The 12,266-nt window shown below is 39.9% G+C and overlaps 1 protein-coding gene across 1 annotated transcript in view; it reads left to right on the top strand.

Moving 5' to 3' along the window:
• dlgap1a (discs, large (Drosophila) homolog-associated protein 1a) overlaps window positions 1-12,266 on the top strand; it is a 203,941-nt gene that overhangs the window by 148,866 nt on the left and 42,809 nt on the right. The window contains exons 5-6 of the mRNA XM_036556772.1: window positions 3,961-4,138; window positions 8,572-8,809. Coding sequence (XP_036412665.1) covers window positions 3,961-4,138; window positions 8,572-8,809 — 416 coding nt within the window. The remainder of the gene's footprint in view (window positions 1-3,960; window positions 4,139-8,571; window positions 8,810-12,266) is intronic.

Here is a 12,266-nt window from a genome sequence, read left to right as displayed (position 1 = left end):
TAATTACTTACTTACATTTGTATGAAGGACATTGAACAACCACTGTTCAAAAGACGTTTTGTTGATTTTCAGAGTAAAAAAAAACACATTCTCTACAAATGTAAACTTAAAAATAGTAGCTGTCTGCAAATTGTCGTGCATTAATTTCCATTTATTTGCTGAGTTATTTCATTATGTCGAGTTTAACGTAATGAAATGAAACCTAATAAAATAATTACATTTATAATTTTTTAGTTCGATGATTTATATATTTGTAAATACATTATAAAATAAATAATATAAACAAAAATATTTGAAAAACATTTATTAAATGTACATAATAAAATATAAAATGAGCCTTTACTTTTGCACAGGCCAGATTTTATGTTCATTTTATTTCCCCAAATTCAACAAATAAACAGTGATTTTGCACTTTGTAGAGGATGTGTTTATTTACTTTCGGTTAGAAAATCAACAAAACATATCATTTGACCAGGGGCATCTAAACTCTTGTGCACATCACTTTTTCTTTGCACAACTAAATGAAACAAAATTCACTGAACATGATGTTGTAAATATACTAGAATAAACACTAGAATAAACGATGCAGTAATCTGGACCAATCACAGTCAGGAGGCGGTCTCAGGACACAGGATGCAGTAATGAGGACCAATCACAGTCAGGAGGAGGCCTCAGAACAAAGGATGCAGTGATTAGAACAAATCACAGTCAGGGGGAGGTTTTAAAACAAAAGATGCAGTGATTTGGACCAATCACTGTCAGGAGGAGGTCTCAGAATGAGTAATACATTGATTTGGACCAATCACAGTTAGAGGGAGGTCTCAGAATGAGTAATGCAGTGATTTGGACCAGTCACAGTGGTGATTTTATTGTTATATATGTATTTATAAATTAAATTAACATATGAAATGTGAAATGTGTTTATGCTGCTATATGCAGATAAATGTTTTCTAAGTTGTGAGTGTCTTGATTGAACTCAGATGTTGCTGATGAGTTTCTGTGGGTGTTGATTTAATTCTATGTTAAAATGTATATCACATTCACAGTATGTGGCAGCCTAATAACAGTTTTGGATTGGATTCGGTCCATATTATGCAGCTTGTGTCTTCATTATTGTAATTTTATGAAGACGTAGAACAAGCTATATGTTCTAGTATTTTAGTAATGGGATCAGAAATCAGATATGATGTGTTAATTTGATGATGAAGCACTCTTTGCTAAATTATAAGAAATTTTGTCCTCGTAGCAGGAAGTGTGTGACACATCATGTGTCATTAAGAGCGGCTGACGTAGGTAACGGGCAAAGAGCAGCCAATCCAGCAAGACGGGCACAGCAGGAGCCGGCCAATCAGGTGAAAGAGCCGTAGCAAAAAGAGACACGAAATCATCCTCTTATTCCACACCGATGACAGCGTGCATAATCAAAACCCACGGAGTCTCAAAGCCCCCCTCTACCCGCTTCTGTCCTGGGGCTCTTTTCTCCAAGTTTTACCCAAATCGCTCTCCAGGAAGGTGGGGGGGTGGGGTGTGTGTGTGTGTGTCTGTGTTTAGCTATTTGTGGGGACCAAATATCCCTATGATGGTAGGAAAACACTAAAGTAGCTTTGGGGACACTGGGCTGCTCCTTATAAAGAAAACGCTTTTTTTAAATTGCATTTTATTTTATTCTGTAAATAGTATATTAAAAAATATGTATTATAATAAATACTTTCGTCCAATGACAGCTGGGATAGGCTCCAACACCTCACTGCGACCCAGAAGGATAAGCGATTTAGACGATGATGATGATAAATACTTTCTGAATAACCAGTATTTAAGGACCATTTTGACTAGAAATTAAATTTCTATTTTTTTAGGCTTAAAATAAGGTTTAGATGTAGGCTACAGTTATAAAATGGAAAATGGCAAGACTCTCTCTCCCTCTTTTTCTCTCTCTCTCTCTCTCTCTATCTCTTTCTCCCCCTCTACCCCCATCTTTTCCTGGCCTGCTGCTGATACTGCAGCTGGATGCAAGGTGTCTGCCCGTCAGCAATGTTTTCGTGTTGAGCTGTGTGGGTGGCCTTAAGTGAGTTTTGCTGTTTCTTCTCATCCATGGTTGCTGTCTCCTTCCATATCTTGCCAGAGTCTCTCTCTCTCTCTCTCTCTCTCTCTCTCTCTCTCTCTCTCACTCTATTTAAAGGCCCCTATACGTAATGCAGACGTGGAGTGTTTTGCGTTTGCTGTGTGAATGTGTTTGCGGCCCCCGCACAAACTGATGAAGTGACTTTGACACGGCGGAGCACACTGAGCGTGTGCGGTCAAAAAGCAAAGTACACTCCTCCGTCGCCTTCCGGCATATTTTTGCCCCTTCCGCCTGGGGGCTTCACAACTTCTGATGTCAAGGAATGTATGTCATAGAAGGAGTCAAAGTATGGTTTAAATACAACTCGCTGATGAAGTGCGCTCCACCCCAGAACATCCCAGCTGGAGCGATTGCTCTGGGCGAGAAACCCCAGCTTTGTAAATATATCGCGCATCCGCTGGTTGCATCAGTATGTCGGTGCATCATGAAACACACTATGCAGTGCATCAGTGCATATTGTTATGTGACTGCCAGGATGCCCAAAGGGTTTGCGATGATTTATCATTCGGTGATGTTCATCTCATCTCCTACCTGATGATGGAAAACTATACATATACAAACTATACATATTAAATGTATAGTTTGGCAAAGAATCAGATTTATCTGATTGTCCATTTACTGCAGGTATAGTTCATCAGTCAAAACATGCTTGGAGTCCCAATTTTGTTTCTTTAGTTTAGAACTAGAGATACGATGCTGACATTGCTAACAAACAATAGAACTCAATAGTCACCCAAATGGCTTCTGTAAAAATAGATTAACCTGCTCAGACTTGTGACTGTGGTTTAATTCAAAGTATGACTTACTACAGACTATCAAAATGAACAAAACTTACCTGGGCAGCCATTTCAGATTACACCAGGGCTGGTATTCACAAAGCAGGACTGATTTTGGATTCCTCCTTTAGAAGAGTCACTTCACAAACACTGAATCTGGATCACTTCTGTGTTGTATATGAAGACCCTATTGTCAGAAATGGCTGTCTGTGGGTTTGTTCATTTTTATAGTTTAGTAGTATAGTAGTGCTCTAAACCATGCCGACAAGTCTGTGTGCCCTTAGTGAAGACCTGGATGCAGTTTGAGTGGGTTAAAAGACGCTGTGGTGAAGTATTTTTACAGAAGCAATTTAGGTGACTATTGAGTTCTAGTGTTTGTTAGCAGTTTAAGCCTTGCCGCTAGAGTTCTAAATGAAATAAGCCTATACTCCACCAATTAACAATGTGCAAACTGCATGCTAACGTTAGATTTTGTGGTTTCTGACTCTGTACGCCATACTGTTAGCTGGAAAAAAAACAACAAAAAAAAAAAAAACGGACATTTCATCACACATCTGAAAGCATTAGTTCAAGCTAACATGAAGCCTGAATTCTTCTACCAGTAGGTCATGAAGCTAACTGGTCCTGTATAAACTTCCATGACTTATTAGCTACATCAGCCCTGTAGCTCTAGTGCAAAACTTAAGTATTTTAACTTTCTGTCAAGTTTTTATGTAGCATTTATGTAGATATTGGGCTGCTAAAGGACCATCAGATTCAGGGCTGTCTTCTTTTGAGTATTTGTTACTTGTACTGTTGTAACAAAACCTTGCAACTCCATTTTATAATTATTATATTTTTTTTTTTATATACCTTTTTACATTTGAAGATGCTGTCTGCCCTTTACATTGTATAACAATCTCATGACCAGTGGACCAACAGAAATGGTCCAAAATTACTTGGAATAAAACCTTGATACATTAACTTAAGTTACGAATGTTTTTTTCCCTATAAAGATAGCAAGTTTTGACAAGCATCTCTCTCTCGCTCTCTCTCTCTCTCTCTCTCTTTCTCTGTCTGCAGCATTTCCACCGAGCACTCTCCGAAGCTGCAGATCCGGAGCCACTCTTACCTGCGGGCGGTGAGTGAAGTTTCCATCAATCGCAGCCTGGAGAGCCTGGACCCCAAAGCCCTTCTCGCCTCGCCCCAATACCGCTCACGCAATGAGAGCTACATGAGGGCTATGAGCACCATCAGCCAGGTTTGTGCCCCCGTCTGGGCGCAGGAGGGAGCAAGGTCAAAAACTAGTTCAGACTGGTCCATTTTGGTCCACAAGAACCAATCTGGACTGGTCCAGTCAAAACCATATAACCAGCTGCGATTCATCCACCGGCGCGATGAATTTGAGCCATCACCATAGTCAGTGTTCATTCATGTTATTAAATAGATATACGTGTGTAACTAACAAAATTGACGCATATTCTCCATTCTGTCATTTCAACCAGATGTTTATGTGATGGAGGGATAGCTGTCATTAGACTGTTGCTTGTCTGAAATTGACTTTGTTGAGGAAGATATTTGTCAGTCACTGTGCAATAGGAACCTGTAACAGAAGTCAATGGCATGTAGCTTTGATGTTACTTTAAAAGAATATACTAGTATTTTTTAGCCTGTTGTCTGTCCGGCACGTCTGTAGCATGCGGTCAAATACCAGAGATGTGGACTTGAATCAGCGATGTTTACACACTTGTGACTCAAATTCGAGACTTAAGACTAATGAAATTTTACAGCAGGGGAAAATATTTATGAAATAGGAATCTAAATCAATATTTAAATTTTTTGTTTTCTAATATTATACATGCATCGTCTCCATCAGTTTTGCTGAGGCCATACATGGTTGTTACTGCAATGCTGTCTAAAAGGTTCTAATAGGTTCCATATAGATTTTCTTTGTAGTTGGCAACCAAATCATATCAAATCACGTTTATTGTCACATCACATTTACACAGGTACGAAGGTGAGTAAATATATATATATATATATATATATATATATATATATATATATATATATGTATATTCCAGATTATACAAGACATGGATAGAAGATCGAGATGTGTACAAAATCTAAATGTGCAGGTAAAGATTTGCTAGATTGATTGTTACAGATCACATTCCTTTACAACTTAGTAAAACTTCGAAACTTAGCTACCTAAGCATTCTTAATGTACAAACTACAGATTAACCAACCGTTTCATGTTGTTTTTGCCTCTTTTTCATGCACTTTATCCTTCAGACTGCAAGTTTTTTCTAAAATCAAAGGCTCATTATTGGAACCTAACAGGTTTTTAGTAGGAGGTCTTAGTAAAACTAGAGAAAACCTATTGACTGAAAGAAGTTTTAGTAGAATACTTGGCCCCTACCCTTCTATTAAAAGGGTGTTTTGAGTCAACAATTTTTCTAAATGGACATTTATTTCTAAGGAGATTATTATTTTCCACTGTAACTGACCACATGACCACAAATTGTGAGGTCAGTACATTGGAGGAGAAGGACTGGCTCACCATCAACATTTGAGGTCAGGGCTCTGTGCAGGCCACTTGGGCCTTCTCCAAACTGTTGTCACAAAGTTAGACGTATATAATTGTCCAAAATGTCTTTATATGCTGTAGCATTAACATTACACTTCACTGGAAATGAGGGACCTAGCCTGACAGCCCCAGCCCATTATCCCTCCTCTACCAAACTTTACTGTTGGCACTATGCATTCCGGTAGGTAGAGTTCTCTTGGCATCTGCCAAACCCAGATCAACCACCTGTCAGACTCCAGAGAGCATGTTCCTGCTGTTTCAGTGTCCAGTGGCATCATGATTGGCAGAGCTCTCATGGCTTGTAGCTGTAACTGACCACATGCTACAGAGGCAGCAGATTAGGCTGAAAAACAGGAGGAGTGCTCCTTTAAATGACACAGATTTAGTAATATAACAAAATACATTTTTAACATAACTTTAGAACTGACAGCTTTGCTCAGCCATTCTATTTCCTCAGCCTGGCTGTTTGGACTGTAGAGGGATTCACCTTGGACCTTCCAGAAAAGAGCATATAGAAAAGTCTGGTATAGTCCCTCGAGCTCTCCTGTGTGATTGGGGAACAGTTTTGAGCTTTGTTATTGAAGGCCCTGCACAAACCCACATTAGCCCACCCCCTATACTAAAAAAACACAGTGCACTGAGTTAACTTGATTCAAATGTGTACATTAATTGCACAATTATGAAATTAGTATAATCAAACCCAAGTAAACTGATAGACAGAGTTGTGTTGATTTAATATATTTTATTCATGTGCAGACAATGTATGCATTTAAATTAAGTCAATTCAGTGGACTGTCTTTTTTTTTCAGTGTGTTTTTCCGCACTTTCCTACTATCCCTCCACTTGTTCCATCCTCAGGTCACCACTGCTGTCCTTCTCCCTCTCGCTGTTTGCTACACTATGGCTTCATTCCAATATAGAGGAAAACTAATATCTACCCACTTTACCTACACCTTTCATTTTTAAGATGTGGGCAGAAGGCAACTTCTGTTCTGAACATAATAGAACATATTAATATTGTCATTATTTTTGGTAACACTTTAATGTAGCCCACTGGACGTAAGAATCAATGGTACCTACATAAGCTTGACATGACGTCTGACATACACCTACATAAACAGGCTTATTCCAATAGGTGTCAACTGTCATAAAGACTGCTACTTTGAAGTCAGGTTAACATAACATTTTTTCAGACATTGAGTTGTGTCATGACACTTTTCGAGTAAACTGCCGTAGCACATTATAACAGCTGACTTTGTACCTTGCGGTGTATCACAGTAACATAATGCTGATGATGTAACATGCACTATGTGGCCAAAAGTATATGGACACCCTACCATCCAATCTATATGAACTTCTTAAACATCCCATTCCAACAACCATGGACATTAATGTGGAGTTGCCCCCACCTTGCAGCTGTAACAGCCACACTCTTGGGTGTGTATGTGTGTGTCTATGGGATGTTGTGCCCATTCTGTCAAAAAAGAAATTGTGAGGTCAGTACTGACATTGGAGGAGAAGGACTGGCTCGCCACCAACATTCCAGTTCATCCCAAAGGTGATCAGTGTGGTTGAGGTCAGGGCTCTGTGCAGGCCACTTGGGCCCTCTCCAAACTGTTGTCACAAAGTTAGACGTATATAATTGTCTAAAATGTCTTTATATGCTGTAGCATTAACATTACACTTCACTGGAAATAAGGGGCCTAGCCTGACAGCCCCAGCCCATTATCCCTCCTCTACCAAACTTTACTGTTGGCACTATGCATTCCGGTAGGTAGAGTTCTCTTGGCATCTGCCAAACCCAGATCAACCACCTGTCAGACTCCAGAGAGCATGTTCCTGCTGTTTCAATGTCCAGTGGCATCATGATTGGCAGAGCTCCCATGGCTTGTGTGCAGTAGCTCAGCCATGGAAACCCATTTCCTGAAGCTCCTAACAAACAGTACTTGTGCTGATGTTGCACATACTTTGGGCTGCATAGTGTAGCCTAAGTTTTGTAAATGGTAAAACAAAATTCACTTTACCGAAAGGCCACAGAAAATGCTTACTTTTTTTCAGCCAGCCTGCAAGCTATGTTATATTATTAACACAATGCCCTTGTCACACACTGACCTACAAAGTCTGTTATTTCACCCAAAAAGTGGCATAACACAACATAATGTCAGAAAAAATCAGCCACTTCACATAGATGTTATGTCAACTTGACATCAACGTTGGCAAATGGAACCTTTATGACAGATGGCACACATTTTCTCTTCTCTGGCGAAACGCTGGATGAATACGTGTCTAAGCTTTTGAACGTAGTGCAGTCGGGAGAAATGAGTTTGAATTAGAATGGAGCCTGTTAGTGTTTTTCAGTTCATAATGGAATAACCACCAGTGTCTTGCCATTCTGTGTTTTGTGTCAGTGGAATTTGGTCTTCTTGTTTGTGTTGTATTGACCCACATGAGCCCACATATTAAGTGCAGTTCCGTATGAAGGACCCCACTCTCCCTCTCTTTGACTCTCTATTCTTTTGTAGATCTCCCCTACTCCTCATGACCCCCACCCACTCTCTCTCTCTCTCTCTCTCTCTCTCTCTCTCTCTCTCTCTATTTCTGACCAAGGCTTGCTGGCAGATTAGTGATTTAATGTCCTTTCTGTGTCCCAAACTTTGTCCCCCCCACACTCCTATTTATTCCTCTTTCTCATTGTTGTTCTTCTCTTCTCTTCTCTTCTCTTCTCTTCTCTTCTCTTCTCCCCTCTTCTCTTCTCTTCTCTTCTCTTCTCTTCTCTTCTCTTTTTCTTTTCTTTTCTTTTTTGTTTTCTTTTCTTTCTCCTTGTTTTCTTCACTTGTTTCCTCTCTTCTCCTCTCCTCTCCTTTTTTCCTCACTTGTTCTCTCCTCTCTTCTCATCTCCTCTACTGTTCTCTCCTCACTTCTCCTCTTCTCTCCTCTCTTCTTCTCTCATCTCTTCTCTTCGTCTCTCTTCTCCTCTCCTTTATTCTCTTCTCCTCTCCTCTCCTCATCTGTTCCTCCTCACCTGTTCTCTCATCTCCTCTCACCTGTTCACTATTCTCTTCTCCTTTCTCTCTCCTCTCCTCTCCTCTCCTCCCTTCCTGAAGGTGAGTGAAGTAGAAGTGAATGGTCAGATCGAGGCAGTATGTGAGAGTGTATTCAGTGAGATGGAGTCACAGGCGGTGGATGCTCTGGACCTGCCGGTGCCCGGATGCTTCCGGATGCGAAGCCACAGCTACGTCCGCGCCATAGACCAAGGCTGCTCCCAGGATGATGACGGACCACTACTGCCCGCATCACCACCACGGACCACCACAACAGTCAGGACCATACAGAGCAGCACAGGTTAGCCTGGAAATTACAAAAGCCAACATCTGATACATACATTAACATGATGAAAGTCAGTGTAAATCAGCAAAACAGTTTGGTGAAAAATCCAATTTATACAGTTTCCCCTTCAAAGGTACTTGATCGGCCAAGACGTGTCTGGTGTCGGACGTTTGTCTCTTTAGTTTTAGCACTGGAGTTATTTAATGGAACTAGCAAGCAATGGCAGCTTATGCCCCACCAACCAGCACTGTGCACACTGCAGGCCTCAATCACTGTAACATAATCTATTAAAACGTAATGTTACATAAAACGTAATGCTATTAAAAAAGTTGTTAAAAGTTATGTAATCTCAGTAGACTTGAAAGTGTGGTCTCTAACACTTTAAAAGATGCCGTTATTTATAAAATATATGAATATTTTGTCACTGTCACACAAAAACTTACTCTTTCTTAACTTTCATTACACTTTGCATTGTGTTAGAATTTCATGATGAACAAAACAACAGAATTATTTCACGATTTTAAGAAATATTTTTCCTTCATCTGTAAAGTTACAGTTTCGGACATGCAAGGTTTTGTTCCCGGAAGAGACGATCATTGAAAACAGTGTGTCGTAACATTGGCATATCGGCTTTGTTCCTCCAGTGCAAATTTAAAGAAGCAGATATCCAGAGCAAACGTTTTCTTCACTGACTGACTGTGTTTAAGTTAATTATATTTCCTGCTAAAGTATTTCTTTAAGTTAAATTAGCATAATTAATCCCATCACAAGCCTCTAAAGGAACCTTTCAGCTCTGTTTGTTGTAGTTGTTGACTTGATGCCTATTTGTACAATTTAGAGAAGCAGCGCTTTACTTGCGTCTCCATTAATGATTTACCACGGGCTAAATAGCATGTGCTCAAAAAGCTAATAACCTCTCGTGTCGCAGAGAAGCATGCAGAAATGTTGATGTGTTTTCGGCGGCGTTGTGCGTAATCTGCAGTGTTAGGAGGATCCCGCTGGGGCACAGTGACGGGTGGTGATAACTCTGGAGATGGAGACTTTGGAAGGCGACAGATCGCAGGTGCCGGAGCATTAGCGCGGGAAGCTCCATTAACTCAGTGCTCGAGGGAAGCAGAACGTTCCCTCAGCGTGTTATCTGACACAACATGCCGAACATTTGCAGCTTTTCTCTGCCACGTAAAACTGCTCTCCCGTGTATTGAAGAGGTGACTTGTGGAGGAAATCGATATTCATTTGTTGACAAGGTTGTCCTCAGAAGCCTCAACAGGATGCGGCCGATTGGATGTTTATTAGCGGTGGGGTGGTAACCACATAAATATGGGCTGGTGGTGATTGAGGCAATTTGAGTTTAAATGGATCGTTCAGGAGGAAATGAGTGAATCATTGTGGCATTTGGAAATCAAGTGAGCAAATTTCTGTGCTTTAAGTGGGTGCTTGAACACATCATCCTGTTTTACAGTGCTAAATAACATTAAATGTTGCGCATTATATCATCTAGGCTTGTGTACCTTGATATTAATATACTTTGATATTGCTTGTCAGTTGTAGAGATAGTTTTAATGATATATTTGAAGATATAGGGTGTTATACCCACGATATGACATAGCAATAACATAATGCCCATAACATGGCTGTGCCCTGTTATGAAGTGACTGTTTTGTTATTGTTGTTCAGGGCGTTTCAAATTGTTTTGAAAGAACAGTTTAAAATACGTAAAAACTACATAAATAGTAAGTTTCCAAACTGAACATTCCTCTTTCCGTCTGGTTTACATTAACAATACCATGTAAGCTTCCCATCAGTGTGAATTAACACCTTAAACTACAGCTTATTATACAGTAACTATATAGACTTCAATACAAACAGGCTGAAATATCCTTAGGTCAAAGAAGCATGTAGTAAAAACTTTGGACCCACTGTTGATTCCTGACCATTTAGGGATTAAAAGAACATGACAGAACAAAAACAGACTGTCAGGTCATTTTAGCATAGAGTAGCAGTATTCAGGAAATATGGGGTCATTAACGTTATTAATGCAAACCTACTTAATGTTTGTAACCATTAAATATTTGGAAAATATACTGTAGACACTGATGAGCCCAAATCATCAAAACCAGTATCGTCATTGAATAGTGATGATAGCGAAGCAGTGTGTGACCCCGAGCCCTGGTCCAGTTTCCACGCCAAGGGTCTGAACTCAGTGTGACCTGCTGCTCCAGTAAAAACTTCGCTGCACCCATCACTCAGCCGCACACACAGCCTAATCTCTTCACATCACACAGCTCACTCCAAAACCCTGCAGTGCTGAACTAAATAGTATCAGAATGGTGCTTAAAGGTATAGTTTGAAAAATAATGTAAAAAAAAAAAAAAAGCTAGTAGTGAGTTCAAGCCTTTACAATATCAGGTTTTATATTATGGTATTGATTATATTCTGATATTGTATATGATATTGTTTTTGTAATGGGAAATGCCATAAGTCTCGTCAAACTAGCTTTCATTCATTATTAATCATATTAGCTTTTTTGGTTGAATTGCTTTCTAGGCTAGAGGCTAGAGTTATTTGTTTTTCTGCTGGACTACTTAAACGTAACTGTTAGTGGTGTTGAAGCTGATGCCGCTATTTATTTTTTTTTTTTAACACCGTTAATGCGTTTTCCCAGTTTGACCCTTCAGACCATTCATAGCTCCAGCTTGAAGCCTAGCTGCTTGTGAGCTGTTGCTATGACAGATGCGAAAGTAGTCCTCTCATTCAAATACAGCTTATGAATGGCAAGTAAGTTCCATTTACGGCCATCCTGATAAAACCAGAGTTATTTCTAACTGCTGCAGTGGTGAAGTACACTGCTGATTCTGGCAGTGCCAGTTATGTCTGTACTGTTTTAGCACTCGAGGCTGAAGACCATAAAGTAACAGCCTCAGGCTCTTCTCAGTCTCAGACTCGGCCAGTCAGGTGGACTGCAGTGCCTTCATTTGAGGTCATCAACAAACCCTTCAAACACAATAAAACTGTTCTTTCTCTACGTGTTAAATAAAATAATCCTTTCCACGACATCTTAACTGGCACAAATTGATGTTAACTGCACGAAATAATGTGATTAACTGTGATTAATTATTTAGTTTGACAGGCCTAGTAATTATGTAACTGCATAATGAATTTCATAGTGATGTATTGAATTGCATTCACATTGGACCTACATACTGTATCAACATGCAGTGCTGAATTTTGTTTTCTTTTTCCCACGAAACCTAATAAAATAACCCCTTTTCTACTAACAAACGCAAATGAGGAATGAGTTAGTACGAGTTGGAGGTACATGTGGTGCGTTTACGGTCTGAACTTTCGATAGAATTTCTCTGCTTGTTTTCAATGAGCTGCAGGTCAGAAATAATTCAGGCTCAAGCCCAGCGGTCAGGCTCACCTCTGCACTGTAAATCGTTGCTTTTAGCAGGCGGCCGCTTGGGGATGA

This window comes from Colossoma macropomum, unplaced genomic scaffold, assembly GCF_904425465.1.
Source record: "Colossoma macropomum unplaced genomic scaffold, Colossoma_macropomum, whole genome shotgun sequence".
NCBI lineage: Eukaryota > Metazoa > Chordata > Actinopteri > Characiformes > Serrasalmidae > Colossoma > Colossoma macropomum.
The sequence above is the reverse complement of the archived record's forward strand: the minus strand, read 5'-3'. Positions and strand labels throughout refer to the sequence as shown.